Source organism: Mycteria americana, chromosome 13, assembly GCF_035582795.1.
Source record: "Mycteria americana isolate JAX WOST 10 ecotype Jacksonville Zoo and Gardens chromosome 13, USCA_MyAme_1.0, whole genome shotgun sequence".
Classification (NCBI taxonomy): domain Eukaryota; kingdom Metazoa; phylum Chordata; class Aves; order Ciconiiformes; family Ciconiidae; genus Mycteria; species Mycteria americana.
This window is the reverse complement of record NC_134377.1, coordinates 7,151,171-7,176,673: the sequence shown is the minus strand read 5'-3', so window position 1 is coordinate 7,176,673 and position 25,503 is coordinate 7,151,171. Positions and strand designations below refer to the sequence as shown.

The 25,503-nt window shown below is 46.2% G+C and overlaps 1 protein-coding gene and 1 long non-coding RNA gene across 8 annotated transcripts in view; one reads left to right on the top strand and one right to left on the bottom strand.

The window, feature by feature from the left end:
• The window catches only part of ADORA2A (adenosine A2a receptor), a 30,645-nt gene extending 9,406 nt beyond the window's left edge, over positions 1-21,239 (bottom strand). For 2 of the 6 annotated variants that reach the window (XR_012777753.1, XM_075516256.1), the window contains exons 1-2: positions 21,149-21,239; positions 4,282-5,174 (exon numbers count right to left, since the gene is read on the bottom strand). Coding sequence is in view for 5 of the 6 variants with exons in the window: in XM_075516256.1 (XP_075372371.1) it covers positions 4,282-4,631 (350 nt within the window). In the remaining variant the exon portion in view is untranslated. Of the gene's footprint in view, positions 1-4,281; positions 5,175-5,674; positions 5,811-21,148 lie in introns of those variants that run through there. The other 4 variants (XM_075516260.1, XM_075516259.1, XM_075516261.1 and 1 more) reach the window with 4 other exon arrangements.
• Positions 21,240-21,515: 276 nt separating this feature from the next.
• On the top strand, positions 21,516-25,489 carry LOC142416650 (uncharacterized). Of its 2 annotated transcripts, none has more exons than XR_012777783.1 (3): positions 21,516-21,992; positions 22,111-24,336; positions 24,435-25,489. It is a non-coding gene; the product is annotated as an uncharacterized LOC142416650 (long non-coding RNA). The 2 variants fall into 2 exon arrangements; XR_012777782.1 differs by having other exon boundaries at positions 21,516-23,151; positions 24,282-24,336.
• The last annotated feature ends 14 nt before the right edge of the window (positions 25,490-25,503 follow it).

Genomic DNA, 25,503 nt, shown 5'->3' with positions numbered 1-25,503 from the left:
TGAGTTCCAGCTGTGCTCAATGGTTTTTAACAAATCACTACAAAATACTGTTCACTGAACGCATCCCTCAACAGCCCACACCTCAGGCAGCTGCAGTCATAGGTGGCAAGACAAAAGGAGGATATTCTATCCCTATTACATGTATCTGGAAATGCGAGACACCGACAATCCCAGATCATCCAGGAAATCTTGTGGCAGAGCAAGAAACCAAACCCAGCCCTTCTCATGCACCACTGAAACAACCCTTTCCCAGAACTCTCAGTCAAGAGACTTTCTCCCCTGTTACCAGGTGCCAACTGGTACTAGTGCTTGTCTATGTGATGGAGACTGGGTAGGGTGGGATCCCACGGGTGGGCACAGAGCTCTAAACAGCAGAAGCAATAACGGTGGGCAGGCACCATTCTTTTGCTCGTGGCACGATCAGCTTCCAGACTAAAACCTTGGTAACAGCAAGTTCCGCTGCCCATGAAGCCATAGACAACTGGCACTGCTTTCAAAGCCATGCCAATGGTTGTTCAAAGGAGGAATTGAATTATTCTTCTTTCATATGAGGTTGAATCTGCCCATAATCTATTTGACACAAACACGAGCACATGTAGGTAATGCTTGTCATAAAGTCAGAAGTTTTATGGTGAGCAGGGAAAGAAATAAGTCCGGATATGGCTCAAAGTGACAATAAAACATTAAATCCCTGATTCACGGATTCAGATGCTCATATATGAGCATTTGAGAAGGCAACCCTAGAGAATTAAAGCAACTGCTGAACCGACTGTTCTCAGCACAAAGGTCCCTTCCATGTCCTATACTTTATTCACGGTTTGTGTTCATCTCCCCTATTCCTCCTACCCCAGACTTTGAGAAGCCAGTTCTTCATGTCCAGCTCCCCTAGCCTCTGGCAGAAAAGCATCCCAATGTCACCTCAGAGCTGCAGTTTCCATCACCGCTACATGGGATAAATCTGTCCCAGTGGTCCAAGTGACAGGGAGCTGCACCTTAGTAACGCTTTCCCAGAGAAGCATCCCAGTAGCTCAGGCCGTCAATCATCTCCAACGCAACTTTCATCACAGGAAAAGGTCTGCCCTTCAGCAAGTTCCTGTAGTTGGCACTGTATGACCTGCGTAAGTATTTATGCCGCAGGTGAATACCTGAATCCAGCACGCAGAGCAAGCAGTAACCTGAGAAAACTTTTCCGTTTGGCTGCAGGAAGAAAAATTTCTCCTCTCTTTCCAGCGCATCAGAGCTACCTGTCCTTCACCATGGGAGTATCTTTACCACAAATGCCTGCACAAGAACACGTGGCTGGGCACTGTGCCTGGGGAGCATTTGCTGGCACCAAAGAGCCTGGAAAGCGGCAATTGTTCTTGGCCCACGACTTCATCCTGGAGCTCAGACTCGCAGCCAGTTTTGTTTAGAACACCCAGGGGTTTTATATCAACGAGCGCAGGTTTTCAGGTACCTGCCATGTCAGAGACACAGTTCAGATTTTGTCCTAGACCGAACAACAGCTCGGACTCACTTCCCTGGGAGTGCTTTATTGCCACTCGCAGAGTGTTACATTTGTATAAAACCTGGCAGAAGTGAGCAAAGTGTTTGAGAACTTTTGGCGAGTTTATCAAATTGTACACAATGTTTTAATCATTTGAAAGGTAGAACTCTTTTAAGACGTTCACAAATTGGTTTTTATGTATTTTCTTTTAGCCACAGAAAAATCATTCCAAAGGTAACTCTAATTATGTACTGAGGTGTCCAAAAACAAGCAGTATCAGAAATCCCACTCTTCTGCCTCCTTAATACCGACAGTTTATTTGTGTGGGAATACACATCCACATATATATCCACTGAGACGTGTGGTTACCTTCCTTAGGACAAACCAGACATGAAACAGTTAAAAAGAAAAAAAAAAGGAAGAAAAAATAGGTTTGGCCCTTTTCAGTTTCGCTAGAGTGAAGGAAGTCTGATTTATTATTTTTTTAAGAGCATTCATCTAATGAATATTAGGAATGCCTGCTATTACCTTTCTTGTCCTCTGAGGAGGAGAGAAGAGGCTTTCCCAGGCATTAAAGGATGGGGTGAAAACGTTGCATCTTTAGTGGCAGAACTTTCTTTCCAAAGGTTTGACACATTTTTGAGACAACCAGATATTAGAAAAAGAAAAAAATGAGCATGTGAGCAGTCTGAATCATATCACATTTCCCTCTTCAGCTAATCAGCTTTCACTTTCTCAGCATGTCTGAGGCTATAAATCTAATGCTTATTCATCCATAAATTCTTAAGGGGAAACATAATTGACAAGTTCTTCGCTCCTACTGTAAAAGGACAAACCAGTAGAGGGCAAGGAGGGGGATGAACCCACGGATCTACCTGCGAGTTTCTGCATCCAATCAACTCCACTGGCTTTGGGGCAGAAGAGGGTGTGCTCTGTTTTTTCAAAAACAAAATAGTGAAACCTGTACAGTGCCCAGCACCGATGAAGTCTGATTTTTCTAAAAGACTTTACCTTGGCTATTCCAGGAAATTAAATTTTCAAGACAATATAGTTACAATGATACCCCAAGAAATGGGCAGAAATCCAGATTTTTAAAATCCTTTTCCTGGCCAAGTCATCCTCTAGCAATAACAGCATTTAAACCGTCAGCAAAAGTCTTCCGAGTTAGCTCATGAGAGATGAATTAAAGGCATTAGCCCTTCTCAAAATCATTTCAGAGGCAAGCTCCCGAGGGCTACTCTACATACGTTTCTTTGTACCATTTGTCATTATTTTGGTTTATAAACCGAAACCATCTATATGTAGAACTGTAGAAAAGTGGAGACAGTCCAATTTATAGGTAACTAATATTGCCAGAGTTTTCTCCGCAATGGAATGGAATAGTTGTTCCTTACAACTACATCAAAAGTAGAGGTACGACGATAGGTTTGGAAACCAGCAATTAATGGTAATGTTATAGCAGCACAAGCTTGCTGAGGCAGGGCTTCAGGAAAGACTATGCTGCACTGGTCCACGTGGAAAGGTAATCTCCGCAGCTCTAAGGAAAAGAATGTTTTCTATTGTTGAATGGGAGGTTTGTGTTAATCGACATCAGTGCTGGATAACCAAAGTATTCCCAAGAGACAAAACTAACTTGCACAGGTCAATGCAAGTGATTTAAGCTCAACAGGAGCGAGGATGTCCACAAACTCAAACTTGAGAGCACAGCAATCAGAAATTTGTTCCATTTTTGCAGCTACATTTCTTGTTCAGCAGGATAGGAAGCAAGTCTCTCCATTCCTGAGAGCATGCTGCATCCTCCTAAGGACAAGATGGGAAGGAAGGAGACTCCTACACTCTGCCTGCACCGGCCTCTCCCGGGGCTTCCTCTACATCTTTCGAGCTTACTGAATGACTCAGAAGCATTGTCACATAGCATTCAAACCCAGCCCACAAAACGCAATGCTGCTCCGCACCCACGGTCAGATATATCCCGTCACAACAACGTGCTTCTTGGAAGACTGAACTGAGTAGCAGCCCCTGCGTGTGTGGCAAAACTTCCCCTCGTCCCACATCAGCCTCCCTGGTTGCACACCAAGGAGCAGCTAGTCATATTCAGCTTTCAAGCTCTAATATTTAAACGTCCTTTTCTTCCTTTAAACTCCAGAGTAGAGACCACAGAATAACCATCTCCAGGTCTGGGTCGGGACAAACCTCTGCCTTCACCTAACACATGCTTTGCTTCCAGAGGCGGTGCCTAAGCTAGTCCAAATCTTCCTAAGGCCCATTTCTTCATAGCCTGCTGCTTCTTCTCCCATCACATTTAATGGACCCCCAAGAGAAAATCCCCATCCATAGTCTCCACAACCCTGCTGCTACAGCTGCAGGCAGAGTCCCCCATTCTCCCCCACGGGGAAGGAGGCGAGTTGACCTCACCCCCTTTCTGCCCTCCACCATGTATTGCTTTAGCTCCACTTTCCCACAGTGATCCTTCTGGTGCTGTTGGTTCCGGCGCAGAGTGCAGGTTATTGAGGTTACCGCACGATCCTGTCTAAATATGGAACGGCAGCTCCTAGGCAGCACCGTTGCGATGCCATGGGCACACACCATATGAGGACAGAGAAGAACTGGAAAAAGAAGCAACCAGAAAATCCAGCAGCCAAGGCAGCCTTCAAGACCTAGAAAATTACAAGGGAAAAAGTGCTGCTCCTCATTTAACTTCCCCTTCCTCGATTCATCTCCAGATCTGTTTTCGCTGATGTTCATCCCCAACCACCCTAGCCCCCCTCCGTCCCCCCAGCCCAACCCGTGCTTACCTGAGGGGTATGCGGATCGCAATGATTCTGTCAATGGCAATAGCAAGGAGGCTGAAGATTGAACTCTGAGTCAAGACCAGGACGAAGCAGGCAATGAAAAGGCAGCCATAGAAGAAGGCACAGAAGCCAGTGCTGATGGTGATGGCAAAGGGGATTGCCAGCACACCCACGGCAATGTCAGCAGCAGCCAGGGACACCACAAAATAGTTGGTGACGTTCTGCAAGTTGCTATTCAAATAGACTGCCCAGCAGACCAGGATGTTCCCCAGGATGGCCAGCACTGCAATGACCAGTTCCAGGATGATGTAAGCTACGTCTGAGAGGAAGTCTTCTTTCCCATGTACTAGCATGGTGAGAGCGACCAGGCCAACGTGAGAACGTGCCGGAAAAGCTCAGCGTTCATATCTGCAGAGCACTGAACAGCCAAGACACCTCAAAGCTGCCTGGGGTCTGACGAGCATTCAGCTGCCAGTTGGTGAAGGTTGCTCACACGCACCCTTTTCTCCCCATAGCTGTTCAAGATCTTTACAGCAGCAGGTGTCAAGAAAAAAACCCAGGGCTTGCCAACTCCAGCAAAGTGGATTAACCAGACGCAGAATAATTCAAACTCCAGCAGATGAATGGACAGGAGAATATCTCACGTAGACATACACTGCTCCCCAGACCACAAAGTCCAGCAGGCAACACGACACAGAAAGTGTACTGTATGGCAGCGTCACGTCGGCTGTGACATTTTGTTTCCTGTTGACAATCACACTGCTAGACATGGCTTCCTCTCATGTACATACCTACTAGCAACATGCTCCAGTTCCCTTTTTCACCTTTTCCCCCTAGGACTTGAGAAATACTCTCTTCAGCTGAAGCAAACACTCAACTTCTTCACTTGTAGTTTCCTTTAAAAAAAAAAAACAAAAACAAAACACCAAACACATACACTAAGTAATCAGCTCTACTGAGGAGATGGAAAAAGCAAAATCTCATTAAAGTGGCACATTAAATTGATAACGGATATTAAACAGACCTAGAAGAATACATCATTGGCAAAAATCTCACATTTTGTCTATCCTGAAAGCTGCGGCACCAAACCCAAGGTTCAGGAAGGCAGTATTTCACAGTGGTGATGAGAAACAAGGGACGTTTTGTTTTCGAGGCTACCAACTGAGCTGGCACTTCAGCAGCTGCTCAATAGTCTGCCCTGAAACACGAGAGCCCCACTAATTATGCCTTGGCAAGTGCTGTGGCTGCACAGAGGAAAGGTGGAGGAGCCTTTTTACGTACACCTGCCTCCCTCTGATCACAAGCACAAGACTTGAGCCATCACGTGCTGCCCACCCTCACGTACTTTGTCACAAAAGCGTGCTGCACCAATACGCTCCTCTGCGATAATACGAACCTTCGTTCATAAGGAGGTTATGTTGCTGGCATGTGTGGTCACCACTCTGTCACCATACCCAGTCTTTCCTTCAAGTACACAGGTACTGGAACGTGATCAGCGGCAGGGAGAATAGCTTGAGGTATGTCAAACAGTGACATCTTTGAGGACTTTCCTGCTGAGCACGCTCACTCACTCTCTGCAAGGGTCTCTGCAGGTTCCCCTCCTGCAACACCATTGGTTTTGTTCACATAAATCTTTATCTTATAAGCAAACCATTTATTCGTTATACCTGCATTGTCCATAGTGTTTGTTGCATCCACAGATTGAGGTCAGCATCATTCTTCAACTACAACCAGCCAGAAGCACATCCACCAAGATACACCTCTCCCGGAAACACACACATAGGCACAATGCCAGCGTCATCTCTCAGGTATACGTTCATGTTCCTGCAGTATCACGGACACAAATCTGGGACTAAAGTTGGTGCCGCTTGCAAGGAAACATAGTCCCTACAGCTGTCATTTCATATGAACAGATACACGTCATCTACATGCTTACATGCCTCACTCGCACCCTACCCGTGCAGGTCACCTCGTACCTCTGCTTTCAGACATACGTGCATTTCACCGCAGTTTCAGCTAAAAATACAGCAATAGAGAATACAGTTCCCTGAGCTTCGTGCCAAAGTCAGGAGATAATTGTTTGCTGTCCTACCCTGTCACTTCCAGAGTGGGTTTTAAACCTTATTTAGCAAGCTTTAGCAGTAATATTTTCTCATTAATTTAAGAAAACAGCTACTTGAAACATCAGAGGGCTGAGGGAGAGAGACAGAGAGAGAGACACAGCCCTAACTGATAAATCACTCGAGCTCAGTTTCAGATACAACATGACCCTCCAAAGCAAAAGATTTTTAGGACCCCACCCACAGGTGATCTGGTGTGGTCTAACCTAGAAGGGTTTCATACCTTCACAGTTCACTCTGTTTTCAAGTCAGAAACCTAATTTCTCAGGATAAAATAAAAGGGTAAAGACAGTGATAATAAAAGAAAATATGATTAACTTGTGATTCACATCTGATCTCAGGAATATAATCTAATTTTAGACCTTTCATTGATTTAGAGCTCTATTGCTAATGCTGCATTTGAAAGGAAAGTGAATGATTCTTCGTGGTTTGGATGTGCTTCAAAAACCTAGCTTTTTCTCCACCTTCAGCAATCTTGTTTATCTGTTTTGTTTGGTTTGTGTCGAAGAAATCAACAGAAGAGATTAGTTTGTGAACTAGCTATTAAGAGGAAGATAAAGATCATCCATTTAATCTTTTCTAAAGAACAAAAAACCCCAAGACGTCTCTATATTGTCTCTCTTCCTTTAGCAAAAACCCGTTTTTCACTGACCTCCTAAAGATTGCTTCTACTTTCTTGAATTTCAGGGATGTCAGTGATATGCTCCTACATCACTCTGCTAGCATCTGATTGCCCATTACAAATCCCAATAGGTTTGTTTCAAAGCAGTGATACTGAAAACTGCACACACACACACACACACCCCCCAGCCTGACTTCCAGGGAAGGGGATTAGAATTAATATAATATAGAAATAAAGAACATCTGAAGGGAGAGAAAACAGAAAGGGCAAGATGAAAAATAAACAATGCGCTGTGTGTGTGTGTGAGCAAGAAAGGGGAAAAAAAGTCGGGAAAAAGGTGGCGGGAGAAAAAAACCCAACCAAACAAGGGAAGCAGTGGGCAAAGCAGGCCCGCAAGAGAACGACAGTGTGTGTGCCTGTCAGATGTACGACACACGGCTGTGCCCGAAGGCTCTGAAGCGGGGGCAAGCTCCCTGTCCCTTAGCATCACGGCAGCAGAGACGGCAACAGGGTAATACTCTGGCAGCGGAGGGGAGAGCGTACGTGTCCCCACACCTAACATGCTCACATATTTCCATCCAGGTCAAGCTCATGACCAAAGTCCAGTGGCAGGACAAGTTTAGAAAAATTTAACAAATTACTGTGACACACTTGGGCCAAAACTACTGCTATGTAGAATAAAACCACCATAAAAACCCCCACAAGCTACTCTGGGATGAAGTCAAAAGAACTGAAGAAACCGCTTTTTGAAAGGAGCCAGCCTGAGAACTGGTAACGTTAATCCTGATGCTCAGAGGATTTACTTAAAGTCCTGCTATGTTGCTCTTGCACCTCATGTTCATACCACATACACCTCAGTGAAGAGGATCAAAGTGAATTTACTGGGATATTCTTCCCCATTTCAGAGCTTCCTTTAGTAGGATTATGAATCCATATTAATCCCAGATGCATTTTGTTTAACCTGACTCTTTCAACGGCTCATCTCCAACTCATTTTCCAACAGGACATGGAGGGAAGTAACAAACCTACGCTGTGGAGGTGTCCCCCCCTAATCATTAAACACAAGACAAAGCTGGAATTACCTACAGCTCTGCGCATACCCTGAAAAAGCACAATGCTGGAATCTGAAGTTTAATGACCACGTCACATACTGTTTCCCGACACAACAGAGCTTTTAACCTTCTACTTCAACTGTTTGTTTCATGGTCTGATGTTAACTTCAAATTTTTTATCTTTGAATTTCTTTGGTCCCTTGTTTCCCATCCCCCTTCACAAACAGTGGCCTGAATCATTGACCCAAGCACTAGCCATTTATTCCGAAGCAATCTGTGAGATGTTACGTCCAGAAAAGGACAACATGTCCTTCCACCCCTCTCTGCTCCCAGATGGGCCGGAAAACACTTAGAGAGTTCTGCAAAGCCAGCACATCTCAGAAGAGAAATGACCGGAGCTGAGCAGGTGTCCCAGCCACGACAAAACAGTATTTTGTGTCTGCTTCAGCGCTGGTGTTTCTGCGGTAGCCACAGACATAGAAAAAGCAATTATGAGCCACACAACCCAGCATATCAGAGGCCTCACCTGCTACTTGCAGAAGGTGCCACAACCTGGGAGGTTCCCCTGTTCGACCCAAACTCACCCATCTCACCTCATTCATCTCTCGCAGTGTCAGCCTGCTGTAGCTTTCACCCAACACGATAACAAGACTTTAATTGTAGCAGTATCTGCAACTTGCTTTAAAACAAGGCGAGGCAACAATATGGCTAGAAATTTACTGCACAGGGACAAAATGAAATACAGACCACCTAGAGAAGAAGACATATATCCAGAGGCAATGCAAAATTTATTGTAGGATCATCTACTTCATGCGAGAACCAAAGGTTCAGCAACCAGGTCTGACAAGACAAAATTAATTAACAACCTGCTTTACTCACTGGCGAAGTGTATATTTAACATCTCAGGCCCTTGAAGGATCAATATTGCAAGCTTCTTGAAGCTTAAGAAAAATAACCTGTATCACACAACCTGCTGGACAGCTACAATTAGTATTTCTTCTTAAGCCCGTGTTTTATTTTGTTAATTGGATTAATTCTTTCTTGATACCCTGGGCTATGTTCCGGCCTTTTCCCATTATTAAATAAACCTTTCTTGCCACTCACAAACCTGTAAAGCTGTTGCTCTGTTCGTTTTTAGTGACTTGGAACACTCTGTTCTCTCTCATGTTTCAGCCCCAATGAAAAACTGCTCCTTGAAAATTCAATAAAGCATCTGAACAGCATGTTCCCATGAAGCAATTCACCACTGGAGCCTAAGCAAGCTTTTGTTTGGCATATCCAGTTGGCTTTGGACTAAGGTGTTGCCCCTTCTCTCTCCTGAGTGCCAAAAGCATCGAGGTGAGCCCTTGGCCACCGTTTGGTTCAAATCACCCACCTCAGACAAGCCCATTTCCTGCCCTCGGCCCTTCAGGATGAGTTTTGGATGGTTTTGGTTTTGGATGCTCTGTCACACTGGCGCAGAGGAGAGGCGTTCTCTGCTCCACGTGCCAGGCTGACATACGTGACAATGTCTGTGACACTTCAGTTTGACAGCTGCTCTTAAATATTAGCAAAATCTCCAGGGGATCAGCAGCCCTCAGGACACCCAAGACAGTCTATGGGCATGTAAGTGACAGGCTGCAGCTTCCCGGGGCTCCAGAGAGGATTGGTTTCTCCTTGTCTGCTTCGGGACGGGGTAAGCAAGGCAGCAGGCAGCTCATGAGGCCATAGGGGAGTCTTCATCAAGGCTCATTCCACAGATCACAATCTAGCATCTCCTTATGACAACATGACCCTTCCCAGGTACCAGCCACATACAGATTACCTAACTCCCTTAGGGAAAACCCTTGAATTCACACATGGCTGTAAGCAGAAAATTGGTGCTGCTAAATCATTTGTTTCCTACTTTCCAAAGCCTGGAGGGGGAGATGCTTGTCAGTATTTATCCTCTCTTTGAAATCCCTTCAGCTCAAAGAGAATCTCCCTATCTTTTAAATCAAAGTCTCTAAGAAATCTTGTCTCTCCCCATTTCTTTAGAGTATCAAGTCACAATAAAGGAGCCAATGTGCTCACAGGCAGTACACAAATTCGCCAAACAACTCAGGCCGTAGAATGTAATGAAAACAGCTGTCCTTTCAGGGAGAACGATAGGGAAGGCAGCAGTAGCACTTTTCTGCGTTGCTCAATGGTTTCCTTTGTAGGAAACCTCACGTAGAGCGGCTTCCCCACGCCGCTGACTGCGCACACGAAGCCAGCGTGCTTGGAGCTGTCGGAGAGCAGCCTCGCTCCTGCCTCCTGCCGAAGGACGAAGAGATGTGGCTGGGTGGGGCAGGAAGGAGAGGAGGAAGGAGGCATCACCCATCTAACTAAGACATACTTTTTCTGGTTCCCCGATTTGCTTTATTATTGGCTGCTGGCTAAATGATCTTTTAGGTCATCTGCTTACAGTAATAGGAGGAAATTAAATATTAATAATAGACTATTTCCCTCTAGGCTGCTCTTTGTTAACAAAGGATACAAGTGAAACAAAGCAGGCAAAATTATCAGCACACCATGCTCTTGGTTTTCGGGTACCTGGAGCACTTGCAGTTTCCCTCAACCTTCCCTGGAGTTACGGATGCCCAGAGTCCTGCACACCGGCCTGTGTGGACACCCATACCAGTGCAGAACACAGTGATGTCTGGAAATCCTTGTTCTATCAAGGGGCTCCACATGGCAGTTTGACCATGCCAGAGGATCGTTTCAGACTATCCAAAACACCATCTGAGCCATTGATGCTCTGACTGCAAAAAATGCAGGGCTAGGGATCTTTCGAAGCACAGAGCTTTTCTCTATTTGGGGAGTGAAGTCTTCCACCAGTGTAAACCCTACAGTGGGGTAATGAGGTTTCTGGATTGGCTTTGCAAATTCTCCAAAAATACTGAGTAAAATGAGGGCTTCAGCTTTGCTAAACTTGGTCTAATCCCCTCTTACAGGAAAGCAGTAGGCCTCCAAGACTCAAAACCTTCACTCCACATACTTGTGAAAGGCGAAAGAAATGGCTCTTCAGCGATCTGTACTGCCCCTGGTCTTTGTCTGTCAGTTCAGAAATGAGGAAGAGGGACAACATTTCTGCTTTACATTTCCATCTGTGCTGCAGTCCAGGCCCAAAAAGGAGGCTACACAGCAAGAACAAGCATGGTGAATCTGGGTGTAAAGTCTTTATCGACTAGGGAATTACTAGAGACACCCACACCACTGCAGCAGTGACAGCAACAAAAAGCATAATAAAATCATACCCTTCAAGCCTGTCCCGTGTCCCTCTTCTCCTCCTGTTTATACCCCATATAAAAATCACAAAACCACCCAAAAAGTGAAACCCCACTGGACAACAAGCAAAGGTTGTTAACACAGATGGGCTGGCTAACAGGAATGGCTAATGCAAAACCAATATTTCAGCTTTGCCTCCTGCCCTCCAAGGGCTAGAAGTGGATTAATTTTTATTGCAGTAGCGGAAGAGAAGACTAGAACAGAAGACATTTGACCATTTTTTTTTTTTTCCTAAGTGGATGTTATAAATGTTTAAAAGCAAGAAAAAACCCTCACAGTAATTATTCCCATTCTAATGGTCACAAAAAGCCAGGGAGGGCAAAACTAAGTAAGGCTGAATGACCAGCAGTTAAATAAGCCAGATCAAACAAACAAACAAAAAGGAAAAGGTTCCCCTGTGCTCACTAGAGTAAAGTCTCACTGGGCAGCAGGCATCATGCTATATTGCCAAAAGGCGCAGAAACATGTTGGATTTTTGAGCAAACCATTTGTATCCAGGATTGACGATGCTGATTTACCTACAGTGGCATTTCCAAAACTAAAAAATAGAGCATTTGGATAAACTTTCATAAGACAGACACGTAAAACAGCATAATTAAAACCATGTACCATGGCCAGAAACAAGTTACTACTGCCAATATCATCCACAATGTCTCTGAGGATCCAGTTTGCCTTTCCTGTGTGAGGGAAGAACTCGAAAGCAAACTTTGCCTCCCCACAGCCCTACTAAAGCCAGCTGTGTTCATACATAAGGAGCATTTCCTCCAAGAACAAAATAAGAGAAATGAGGAAACGGGATATCAAGAAGAGGTGACCCACTGAGGAATACAGGCAAGGGAGGAATTTGCTCTGAAAATATTTATCATATTCCTAATGCATCCATTCTGTATATTTTAAAATAATGGAGTAGACTTCTCTCCAGATGTGACTTCACCTCTCATTTCTATACGAAGTTTCCAGACAGGCAGTTGAGAATTGGGTACATCTGTTCGTTTTCCCACGTTTTTATCCAGTTGTTCCCAAACCCTCTTTGCCTTCTCTAACTACAGGTTTGCTCTCCACCAGGCCTTGCGAGCCCTGCTCCCTCTCCTCTGAGCACCGTCCTTCTGCAGGTTATAAGTAGAGTTTGCCAAAGCCCTGCCAGCGAAACAAAAACTCACTCAACTCCAGTGCAGCGAGTGCTGTGGTACCAGGTCAACCAGCATCCTATCTTCTACAGCAGAAGGAATATGACTCCTTCCATCTCTCTCCATGTAACTTAAAATGATTCCCCAGCTGTCCTTCTCTATCCTGGATGAAGGCACTGAACAGAGATGAGCAAATTCTACCTGCCTCTGAGCCAAAGCAAAGCTGTCTCACTGCATTAGCTCATCCGTGGCTCATACGCTGACCCCTCTGAGCAAGGGTTATTACTGAGGACTCACCATGAAGCTCCCATTGCCACCCAAGTGGTTTGACTCATACCCACCCACAGTATGAAAAGCGGTCAAGCCTCCGTTGGGTTGCTAACACGGCTCATGACATCCTTCCTCCCCAACTTGCTCCCTTCTCTTATCAATTTACGCAGCGACACAGCAGCAGCACTCAGTCCAAGCTCCACAGAGCCTGCCCCGCTGACACGGCAGCAGAGCCCGTCCGAACACCCCCAGAGCTCCCCCGTCCTCTGCCCCTGCACCGCCTACCTCACTGACTGCCGTTTGCTCTACGTGGGCTGTTCACTGCCAGCTCAATCTCAGGGATCGAGCACGTGCTCCCTGTGCCTTGCAATACTGGCTGATTTTTGGCCAACACGAGACACCCTATTTCCTCCCCTGCCCCAGGGCGTGTCCTGGCCCCTTGCACCCCCAGGCTGTGCACCAGTATGTTTTACCCAACTCATTTCACCTCAGGTTGTCAGTCAGCTACCAGTGAAAAAGCATTTAGACAGAGTGGCAATGCTGGTGTTCTGTGCTCATCCCAAAACCAGGCAAAAGCCACAATAACAAATTTTCTGCCTCCTTGGTTTGTTTCCAGCAACTTTCCCTCTTCCATTTTTTAAGGTGCTTACCCTGACTTGCTAATGCTTATTTGCTCTGTCACACCTCATCATGCCGTTAGTGTTTCTGTCTCAGTCTCAAAGCTATTTAAGACATTTTTAGGACTCTGCCACCCTCTGTGGATAAGGAGGAGTTGATGCTCTGATGATGTCTCAAGGCCACGTATGCCCCTACTCCCTCCCTCTTCTCTTTGCTATGACTTGCACCATACTTCTGTCACTCTTGCAAAGTGACTTGCATTTTCACTATCACAGCCAGCCATGCCAATACGAGCCTTTCTAGAGGTACTCAAAGTGACTTTTTTTTTTTTTCCCCCAAGTCCTTGATTATAATCCGATTTATTAAGAACTCTCCAGTGTCACTGCTTTACTGATCCCAAAGTCTCAGTGTTTAGCTGGTGCTCTGAGGACTCTGTCAGAGTCCTTCCTTCATTTCCTAAGTCCTTGTGCTGTGGTAAAAGCACATCCGCTTACACATAACAGCCCCCTGCCTCTGCCTGCTTCCTCCTCTGACCGCTCAGGCCAGTGACGCTGATGTTCTGGGGTGGAGAGAGCATGCAGCTGCTGGCGAAAATGACATTTCTAGTCATCGGTTTCTCTCCTTCTACATCAAATCATTGCACTGGAGAACCAGTAGCCATTCATAAATCACTTTAGAAACCATTTTACTGGACTTGCTAGCTGTTTATGAGTTAGTGTGCTTGTCTAGAGGAAGCAACAAGGCAAGGAGAGCAGCAGCAAGTACCCTGCTACAATAGAGGCACCTCTACCATGCTTGGGAAGCAGCCCCTTTCTCTTGTGACAACTTAAGATGTTTTACAGTTTCTGCACAATAAGAGACCATAAAAAGCTCCAGCTGTAAAGAAACCTGCAACCATTCTCAAGTGCAAGACAACCACGATCCTCACACCTTGTTGAACAAGGATAAACCAAAATAGACTCCCAAGGAAATTCCTTAGGGACGGTGGCATTTGACTCCAAATACAAAAGATGCTGGTCAAGCAGAGGTGGATGCCAGGGAGGTGCCCAGAACAGACATCCCCAAGGCTTTAGGACGGTTTCTCCCAAGTGGACTGTGTCCATCTCTTGCCTGCTGTAATCGTACAGCTAGGCTGTACTGTGGCTACATGGAGGAAAAGTAAGATTTCCCTTTAGGAATGGGGTAGGAAAGACAACAAAAAATGTCAATGAATCATCTTTCCAGTCTTCAGCCCATGAATACAGCTTCTTACCTTTCTATATCCTGCAAAAGCTGACACCATACGGTTGTACCAGAGAAAAAGAATCACATTAACTACAATGAATCCGCCAGAATCCTCTATGTCTACACATGTTATAACCCTAAATGAATCGTAACGGTCAAGCAGAGTTTGGATCAGCATTTAGCAAGACACAGGATGATATAAACCAAAAGATTAATGTGTTTTAGCTGTTTGACAAAGTTAGGTGCCTCAGTTTTAACAGGTCCAGCTAAAGAGGCCTGATTTCTGGGAAGGAAGCACTTTTTGGAATCAGGGTATTTTAAGGAATCCCTGACTAGGTAGCCATTAGCACAGGTTATTCTTTGCCAAAAATTCAGGCTGCAGAACATTTAAGAAACTTTTTAAAAGTCAGTGTGCTTCCCCGTACACGCTCCAGGAACTGTAATGGTGCTGGTGCCAGCCCAAGTCAGTCTGATGTTATTTTCCATCATCCCATTGAACCTGGGCACTGATCTGTGGATTGGACGTATGTGGAAACTTTAATTATTCAAATCAATTTCAATCACGTGCCTCTCTTCTGAAGATTATATTAAACAGCCACATACCTCTTAGCTGCCTTTTATCCTGGGAAATGTTTCCTATGGAAAATCCCAGTCCATGCCCAAGTATATGGATCTCATACTGATCCCAAAGTTGTTATCACCACAGATATGACATTTAACAGCCTACTTCCCTTAACTCCTTAACCTCAACAACTCATTCATACCAGGATCTGACAATCCTATTCTGGGGAAACCTCAATAACCAAAATGATAGGTCAGTTAGTAGAGGACTTTCCCAATATAAGAAGGGGGATGTGGGTAACAGGCCAACATTACAGAGCAGGCAAAGAGAGCAGAAACACTTAGGCTCCCCTAGTAAGAAAAAAAAAAGTGGGGGGGGGGGGAATGGGAGAGAAGCAGCAAGATGAGAACACAATAGTCTAAAACCAAAACAAAATAGCTCCAAAGAAGCAAAACCATGAGAAAAATGGGAGAGACTCTGAAGTCTGAATACTAATTGATGAGGTCTGAATACTAATTGAGGGAAGAAACTTCTAACAGGGAAAATAGTGCAAACCTCACAACTCCCAAAGGGACGCATTAAAAGAGCAGAATGAGACCAAATTACACTTCCCTCTGTTGAACAGCATTACTCACTCGAACGCAGGAGGGACTCTGCCCAGGGAGATATGCAGACGTGACCCCCAGCTGACGCTGGCTCGGGTTCGGCTGAGCTTCGAATGGCTCCACCAGTGAACAATCCCTCTCCTGCCCTCCTTGAAGAGCTGCTGAACAAGGAGCCACTACTGTCCCTGTGAGCGTCACCTGGGATAAACACAGGGGACAGAGAACGCTATATCTCAGCTAGCTGGTAGATAAAACAGCCCCAATCTGCAAGTACTAAAGGCCTCCTGAGAATGCCTGCGTGCCTTCCACCCTGGATTTGAGTGCAATCACAAATGCTAATCAACATACAGACAGGAGCCCAGCATGTCATTCGTCACGTCTCCAAAGGAAAGGTTTTCTTCAGGAAAACCCCCCTTTCCTCTCCTTGTATCAGAGAGAGGGACAGGAAGATTCCCTCATCCTCTGTATGCCTTTCCCTCCCCCTGTCCCTGGCTCAAGCCATCCCTGCAAGAAGTTTCACTCCCTGCTAACTTCTCCATTGTCTCAGATGCATTGTTTGGAAATGTTACCTAAAAATGCTATGTAAAGTATTCTTTATTCTTGATACAGGTCTTTCCACATCCCTGTGTAACACCTGGACTTTATCTTGTTACCTGTCAGATAGTGATAAACCTACTGCATGCAACCCCTGACTTATCATCTAAGATAAATACAATCTGTCTTGTAGCTGTCATTTCTTTTCAAACCCTGCCTTCCACTGCTGCATTTGTAGTTGTGACAAATTACTTATTTTATTTGGGCTTGAAATGTGTAACTTTTCGAAAAAATAAAAATCAAAAAAACATCATCAGGAGCCCCAAAACATTCATAAAATTTCAAGTGTGGCCTTCCTGACACTAGATTTACTGCCGCTTTGTGGGCAAAGGAGGCCTGCATATACTTTACATAAGATACGTTGTATTTTATGCTACCTGGTAATTTTTGTTTTTAATAATCAACCAACAGGCCCAATGACAAAAAGCATCCTTCCTCTAGAACAAGTCATAAACTAAACTGATAAGGTTTGAGTTAGTTGCTTAAATATAAGTGAACAGTGAGGTCTAAAGTGCTCTAAGTTATCACCTGAGCCTCTGCTGTCACTTGAGAGAGGCTCGCGCTTCCCTGAAGTCCTATGCTATTCTCTGCCAGCCCCATTGGCATGTCTCACATAGCACTAGATGCCTGTTTCATATCAAGCCCCAGGGACCCATATCAAGCCCCAGGCATCCTGAGCAGGAAGGGGCTTTGCTTGCACTCAAACACATGCCGCAGCACTGTTAACACTTTTGCCTAACAGCAGTGATCACCCTGAACACTTAATTTTTACAGAAGCCATCTTGTTGCATTCGGCTTTTCTCTGAACTCTCCTAAGCACTTAATGGCTCATCAGCTCTTTTCATAACCTCATCGCTGTGTGTTTATCCAAACAACTTGATCCGAACTTAGCAATTGCATCATCATACGGAGCTGTATCGCAGCCTACCTACCGCATCCCTCCCACGCTACTGTGGATCTCCAGCCATACCAAGCACAAGGTAGCCAGGTTTCGTACGATTTCCTCCTTACAGAACTCAGGTTGAGGAGCGAAAGAGATCACACCCTTATTCACTCACATTTACTAAATACCTGTATTTGCTGAAGCACTTCTAAATACTCTTTGCTGATCCTCTGTGGGTTGCCCACTGTGGTCAGGGTGAGGAATGAGTTACAGCAAAGGAGGTTTAAGCTGGACATCAGGGTGTTTCCCGCATGCCAGGGAAGTAAGTCTCCACTGCAGGTCTTTAGGAGCAGGATGGAGAAATAGCTGTCAGGAATGGCAAAAGCATAGCCGATCCTGCCTTTGGGCAGAGGCATGAATTAGATGACCTCGAAGTACCTCCTGAGGATATTTTCCATAATTGAGAGTTGTATGTGCCATCTGTCCATTCTGACCTACAGAGATTTACTCCAGGGAAAAATAAAAGTGCAATACAGCCAAGAATTATTCCTGACACAGATGAACCTTTGTGAGGGGAGAGACATCTTCCGATTCTATAGAGGAAAGTGAAGTCTTCAGAGATTAAACCACCTTCTGTGTATCTGCCCAGACCTCTTGCCCTCCCAAGGCAGAATGCTGCTGGTTCTTTACCCCTAACGGACCAGCCCTCAATATTCAGCTACATGAGCATCTCATTAAGTAGGCAACTTTCTCTGCCTTTTAAAAATGAGCAGAGAGGCAAGGAACTGGTGTCATTGTGTTCAGTTAGCTTCACCAAGGCTGTTCAGGTGCACTGATGCAAAACCTGAAGGTGATCCATGAGGCAACCAAGCCTTCTGGTTCTAAATACCAGACCCCGATGAAAGGGAGTAATTCTCCATTGACTTGTGAGAATCCTCCCTGATTCCTTGACACACAGCTCAAGATCTCTTGGTTTTTAGTTTAGAGTCCAACAAAAAAGAAAGCTTTAATGGCCCATCTCCATTTTCAGATGGAAAACACACAATAAAGAAGGACCTAGAGAATTATTCACCGTCCACATCAGATGGAGAGAATGAACAAGAAGAGCTGCAATCTGTTCCAGCTGAAGACAAGGACAAACTTTGCAGGACAGCAAGAAAGATGCTGAATACAGCCTTTGGATGGAAAACACCTCACTCACAGCTGCGCAGAACTCAGAGAGAGCTCAGCCACACTATACCTTGTCCTATCTCACACGTAACAATGTGGGCAGAAATGTCAAACCAAAGCGAAGAGCTGAAGCGTAGTGAAAATAAGTGTTTTGGTGGAAAATCTGTGAAACCTTAAACATCCTGCATAGATGAGAACTCATACAGCCATCAGTCACCCAGGCAGAAAGGAAGTGGTAAAGGGGGAGGTTTTCCCTCCGCACCAGATGGAAAGGCTGCCAGGCTCAAGACTGAAGGGGATGTACTCGGCCAGCCAGCCCGGACCCTTCAGAGAAACACAACCGAAAGGAAGAGTGAAGACTCAAAACAGTCCCTCCAAACCTCCTGCTGGACTGAGCTTTTCCCAGTAGTTCTTAAGAGGGCTTAACCACATGGCTCTACATAAAATCCATTATTAAAGATTAAACAAAAAAGATTAATAGCTTTCAAAAGTTGATTACATCCAAACGCAATAGTGCCAGCAGCCCTTATGGAAACATCCTATTAAAATATCAGCAAAAATAGAAATGCAAACATGGGAGACCTGGCAGGAGGCTTTTCAGCTCAGATCTTTAGTGCCTTTTGCACCCACTGAGAGAAGGACAGAGGCTAAAAAACATCATTACTGGGCTGACATCCCCTGACCTGGCACAGGATGATGCTGATTCTATTTTTTATGTATAAAAATACATATGGAAAGAGAGATAGATTATGTACATGTGTAAATTACAAACTTATCACCTGAACAGCATTAAAAAGGAGACCTGCTTGCCTTCCCCCCCGCCACCCCCCACCCTGGAATAGGTAATTTTTATTTTATATACACACATAGATGTTTGCAGTTTGTACCCATGTGTTTTCTCTACAAATTTAGAGGCTCATAGCTTTCCTGGTTAATTCAGAATTTAATCCATTTGCCACATTAGACAGGATTTCATTTTCATAGTATTTTTGTGATATGTGATTACATTTCTATTGACTTTTTTATTGAGATTCGAAATAAGGTATTTCTTCCACATACCTAATTCAATTGAAATATTTCTCATATCCCCGTTGGTCACTTTATCTAATCTTTTTGTACTTCACTTGGGCAATATGCTCTGGGGGGTGTCTCTCTAACAGCAGGAGCTGGCCATGCTTTCTCTCTGTTAGTGTTTCTCTCGTGCAGAAGAATGAATTTATCAATTACTACAGTTCTTGAGTTACACAGGTCTGAGACTTACGAGCCTGATAAGATACCTGAAAACAAATACATCCAAAGATCGAGTTATCTAATAGTTGACCATCTGCTCAGGAAAATAATTTTAAGTAGTTACAGCAATTCTATTAACTGCTATTTACTATGTGAGTCATGTTGTTCTCTTTAAGTTAACCCTTCCTGTCTCCTCCGCGGGCCCTCTGCCCAAGGCAGTTTTGAAGAGGGTGTTCGACCACCTTTACTACTTTCAAGCTACAGCAAAGCCTGCAATACCTCTGCACCCAAAACCTACCCCAAGCTCATACTGCACCAGGACACAAAAGAGCATTAAAGCAACCGCGGTGCTTCTGGGCGACTCTTAGACCATGCAAACGACCACGCAGAAAATTCTCCTCCCAGGAGCATCCCCTTTGAGGGCACCACTCGCCAGCACATACACAGCAGGAACGCATCTGCTGCTCAGTGTGCTCTTCCAGGATGGGCTGCCTGCACCTCCATGAGGGCAGGTCACCCCGGCAGGGCCCCGGAGGCCTGTCCGCCAGGGCAGAAAGCCTTCTCACACATCCTCCCAACAGCTCTGGGGACAACCAGCACCTTGCAGCCTCTTCCCCTTTCCTTCACCCGCCCTTTCCCCTCAGCCCAGAGATACTAGGCCCCTCTACTAACACTCGCTGGGTACCAAGGCTTAGAGAGCTCCCGGGCACAGCAGAAGGGACACTGCTGAAAAACCGTTTCAGTCGCTTGACACAGAGGAGGCAGGGTCAGAGCTTTCGGGGGCAAGGAATGGGATAAGGTTGCTCACAGGTTTAACGCCATCCATTCAGTCCCTGCCCTTTTTCCCTTCGCGTGATTCCAAAGTGCATGGAAATCTCCTTTGTTGAACGCTATGGAGAAGTTTACAGGATGCAGGGTGCTCCTGTGGAATCGCTATTTTGTGATTAAGCCCAAGCACAGATATCAGCTGAAGGGCTAGAAGGAGGGCTGGGTGCAGGGGGGCAAAGTCCAGCAGTTGATGTTTTAAGGAAGATCTGTGGAAAAAACATCTCGCAGTGTGGGGGTGTGTCGGGGAACTGACAGTCAGGAATCAGAATGTGAAGAGCGCCGGCTCCACGGTGGAAAAACCATCCGAGCCGGGGCAAGGGAAAGCGGTGGCAAACAAAAATCGCCCCCGTCTTGGGGCAGGGTGTTAGGCAGCACCGAGAGGGCAGCGCGCCGCCGCCTTTAAAACTCGCGGGAGAGGCAGGAGAGGGACCGGGGCTGTCGCGAACACGGCGAAGGACGCGAGGGAAGTTGAGCTGCCCGCAGCGGCTCCCAGGACCGGCGACCGCCGGGCTCGGGATGCACCAGCGGGGCGCACCGCCCCGGCGGGAGGAGGCAGCGGGGCGAGACCCGCCGCCCGCCCCGGCCGGGAGGTCCCGCTCCGCCCCGAGAGCTGCACGCCGGGCAACCCGCCGCCCCTCACCGTGGAGCCCCGCCGCGGGGACGTCGGCATCACCCACCTGCCCTCGGGGCGCCGCTCCGCGCCGCTCCGCTCCGGCCGTGCCTCCGCCGCCGCGCCCGGGAGGCGTGTGGCCGTGGCGGTGCCGGCCGGCCGGGCGCTGCCCCGCTCCCGCTCCCGCCCCGCGGCGCCCTCCGCCGCAGGACGCGGGCAGCCCGGCGGCGCGGAGCCGGCGGCCGCGGCTCCCCCTGGAGGGCGGCGCGGGCGGCGCGGGGCGGGAGCGGCGGCGGCGGGGACGGGCCGCGGCGGGGCGGCGCGGAGACCCCCCGCTGCCCGCCTCGGCCCCGGCCCCTGCCCCAGCCCCAGCGGCGGGGAGGCGGCGAGCCCCGCCGGGTCCCGCGGCAGCGGCTCCCCGAGGTGGAGCGAGCGGCAGCCCCGCGGCTTTACCTGCCGGCCGGGAGACGGGCGCTGGGGGGCTCCGCACCAAGGACGGCCCGGACCAGCATCTCGCAAAGCGGCTGAAGGAGAGACTGCCACTGGCTTCAACAAGTCCAGCTCTTGTCTTGAGGGTCCTGCAAGTGACAGAAACGGGCTTTTACTGTGCTTGATCTGCATACAATGAAAGTAGGAAGGGGAAGGAGGGCTTTCTCCATACACTGTGCTAAGCAGCTACTTCTTTCCAGGCTGGAAAACCCACCCAGCGAGTTTCAGCCGACAGCTATACCAAGTGCTGCGCGGAGATACCCTGAGAGGCTGCAGAAGCAGAGAGCAGCTTACAGTCTCTTCTCTTCGCCGCTTAACTGTCGTTACGACCACCAGAAAGGAATCCCTGTGCGTTACTACTCTGGAAGCGTTTAAGAGTAAAGATATGAAATATTTTACAGAAGTTTCGCATTTCCCACTGGGTAGGTCTTTGTGGATCCCACCAGTGTGCACACATGCATTTCCTGCCCGGAGCCAGGCCCGCAGTGGCGTGCCCCTTGGGGCTGCGCATGTCCCCAGCCATCTCCTGTTCCTCCACAGGAACAGACTTGGGGAACAGCCATGACTCATCTCACAGCAATTTTGAAGCAGGGAGAGAACCTCTCAAGAATTTGAAGCCGCTGCTCTCTGTGCAGATCTTCTAAGGTTTTTTTTTTATTTCTATTTTTCAACTTTACATCTTAGCAAGTAATTTATCTACACGTTCCTATTGGTTGGACATTACAAACAGGAAGAACCACCAGCGTGACTCCACACTTCCCACCAACCCCATGGCAGACCCCAGCCTATGAAAAACCAACTCACTTCAATGACAGCCAGCACAGGCCCCTCTGTGCAGAGGACTGCCACAGCTTGGATGCCTGTGCCATGCAACAAAAGTTTTCATTTCAGGACTCCCAAGCCCAGAGAGGCGTTGCTTACGTCACATCTGCCAGAAGCGTACGCACGCTACTTTGACCGACAGGCAACTGGCTTACCCAGCCTTCTCTGGCAGCAAGAGCTTGAATGATGCTTTGAGGTTTTTTGGTGTATCAAGACGGTAGGAAAAAAGTAGCAGAACTGGCATCAGCTACTTCAGCACCAACCTCAAAACCTATGAGCATCTAAGCATTAAAAATTTAGCAGTGGCAGCAGCATCTGGCACCTGTGCTGTCCTCCGCTCCACTCTTACCCCAGACGGGAAGGCAGGCTGGTACACAGGCTGCCTCAGCCACGCAGCTATGAATTACAGAGCAAAGTGGAGACCAGAGCGCTGCTCCAAACGCAATGGGAATCCTGTGGGGAGGAAAAAAAAAAAAAGTTATTTTTTCCCAGGAAGTTACAGAAAAGGCTGGAGTAATCTAGCACACAGTAACATGTAATGATTTTTAAGGACCACGTATATTGACTAGCCAAGTCAAAAGAAAAAGCAAAAGTGGGAGACTATGAGAAATTTAGAAGCCTCATCAAAACATGCTGCAATATTAATGAATTTAGAAACGCTGCCTGCCTACATGAAGTTTGCCAGAGCTTTTTGAAAAATGCTGATGCTAGAATTGGACACTGTTTGTGTAATGGTCTGACTTTTGCTCTGTACAAGAGGTAGCGTCTTCCCGCTCCTAGTAGATACGCCGTAAAATTTTATGCTGTGCAATTGTATTTTAACTAGAGGGGCAAGTGCCATGCTGTAGCTATTAGCTGTCTGCCAGGACCTGCTGCGTCCGTTCAGCCTAGCTCCTTTCCAGGGCAGCGTTTCCTACATTGTAGAGGTTGCCTCTCATCTTTGGCCCAGATCCTCAAAGACATCCACATGACTCTCTCCCACTGAAATCAATGAAAGCTGGGAATCAAAAATACTTTCAAGGAGCAGGGATGCAGTTTCTAAATATTATTTTGTTCCTGAACACATTAAAGCCCAAGTTGTTGCAGTCAGCTCCCTTTATTAAGCTGTCAGGCTGGTTTCTTCCAACAGTCCCATCCTCAACACATCATCTTACAAGTTTCCTGAGTCGCAGATGTTGATCAACATATCTTTGAAGGACCCCAGAAATGCTTCATTGGATGTTTCTTTTCCCAGTTATAACTCTTCTTTGATTTTTGCAGCTAATCAGTTTTAAGATTATTTGATGTAGACTATGTTGATTTTCCTTTTAAATCAGCAAGTCATAGAAGATCCACAGCAAATGTCCAAGTGCTTTCACAGGGCTGGCTGATAATGGCACCCTGACAAGCTTCTCGTGTTTCTTAGAAATTACTTTTTTTCCATAAAAGCATTCTGATACCACTACCAAAACCACCAAACCACTGGTTCCTTCCCTCACCGGCCATTCCAGTTTGGATGGCGTATCAGGTCCCCATTGTCGCCTACTGATTTTCTCTGTGCAGTTGGGAATTCTGCAGTGTTTCAAGATGTTAAAAATCAGTATTAACACCTCCCAGAGCAACTGAGCCAGCTCCTCTATTACTTTTGCATGCTCATTTCTCACTTCGGCACAAGTAAATGTGTTTATAACGAGCAGCTGCTGTTTTATGTCCTATTTAGCAGTTGGATAGGATAGCTTTCATTACTACAGTAAGAGCTGAATAGACCTGTTGCCTTTCTTTTGAATTAAGAAATTAATTGGTTTTCTATTATTTTTATGCTGTTGTTCCTGTCAAATATCAGAACTGCACCGTGCATCAGATCGTATTTCTTCTTGTGCATATTCAATGTGTATTGTCCTTTCCTGTAGGTATTTCTACTTATGCCCTTCCTTACCAGTGGCCAGCAATGACAGTAAATTGACAGTAAGGAATACAATCAGCTTTTATATTTTTTTCTTTGTTTTTATAATATATGGAGGGGGGGCAGTTCAAGAGAGTGCTAACTTCCTTTTGCTTCTTAGTCACTCATGAAGGAAAAAACCAGCATTACGACTGCTGTGGCCAGATACTGTTTGAGAAGGGGCTACATGAAGAAGTAGGCTGAAACCACATGGAAACAGAACAGCCTCCAGCAGCCGCGGGGAAGGTATTGCCACATGCCTAGAGCCTGCTGCTGGCTCAGGCTGTGAGCTGAAAGAAGTCCAGTACTGCAAGGAAAGAAATTAAGTTATCTGATTCTCCTGCGTACAGCCAAGAAGGGCTTTTTCATTCTTGAAAAGCAGAGCTGCAGTAACTTACTGTACACTATCTCCTAACTGAACAAGCCAAACTCTTGAATTTTGGGCAGCTGAAAAGCAGTGATAGGAGACTATTTGCACTTCTCAGACTTAGCAACTGAGCTGAAGTAGTAAACTGTAGAAAGACTGTAGAATAAACCTTGAAATGCTTCCTTCAAAGAGATGGGAGCAAGGTAAATAAAAACTTCACACTTGTGAGAGACCTATCATGAAACTCACCCTTCTCTTTCCTGATACTGCATGAGCCACAGTCTGCTTGGGCACGTCAGTGATGCCACTGTAAACACAAAACAGACTCATCTACAAGGACTATAAAACCCAGCCTGCCATCCTGGTAAGTAGCAAGATAGCAGGAAAATCATACCTATGTATTGAGGCTTCCGCGTGAAGGACTGAAAATGATCATCAGTTTGTCTAGAACAGAATCTGGAAGAATTAATGTTTTTTAAAATAGAAAAAATATGTCTGTCTTTAAGAAAGAAATAACTCGTTACCAGTTTTGGAACTCTTCTGTCATGAATTTTTTCTTTCTAACCAGACTGAATCATCTGATACATGCAAAACTACATATAAGGGATGCATATTTTGCAAAGCATCAAACTGAGTATTGCATTAGCACACATATGCAATGTTGTTAAAGAGGACACTTAAAATGATGTGTTCCGACTTGTACGTAATCCCGTTCCCACAAATACTGCCTGAATCTCCTCAAAGCAGTGAAAGGCACTTGTGTTAGTCTAAGAGAAGGGATGGAGGCAGGGTTACTTGAGGTCCTTTGAAAACACTAGCAAAT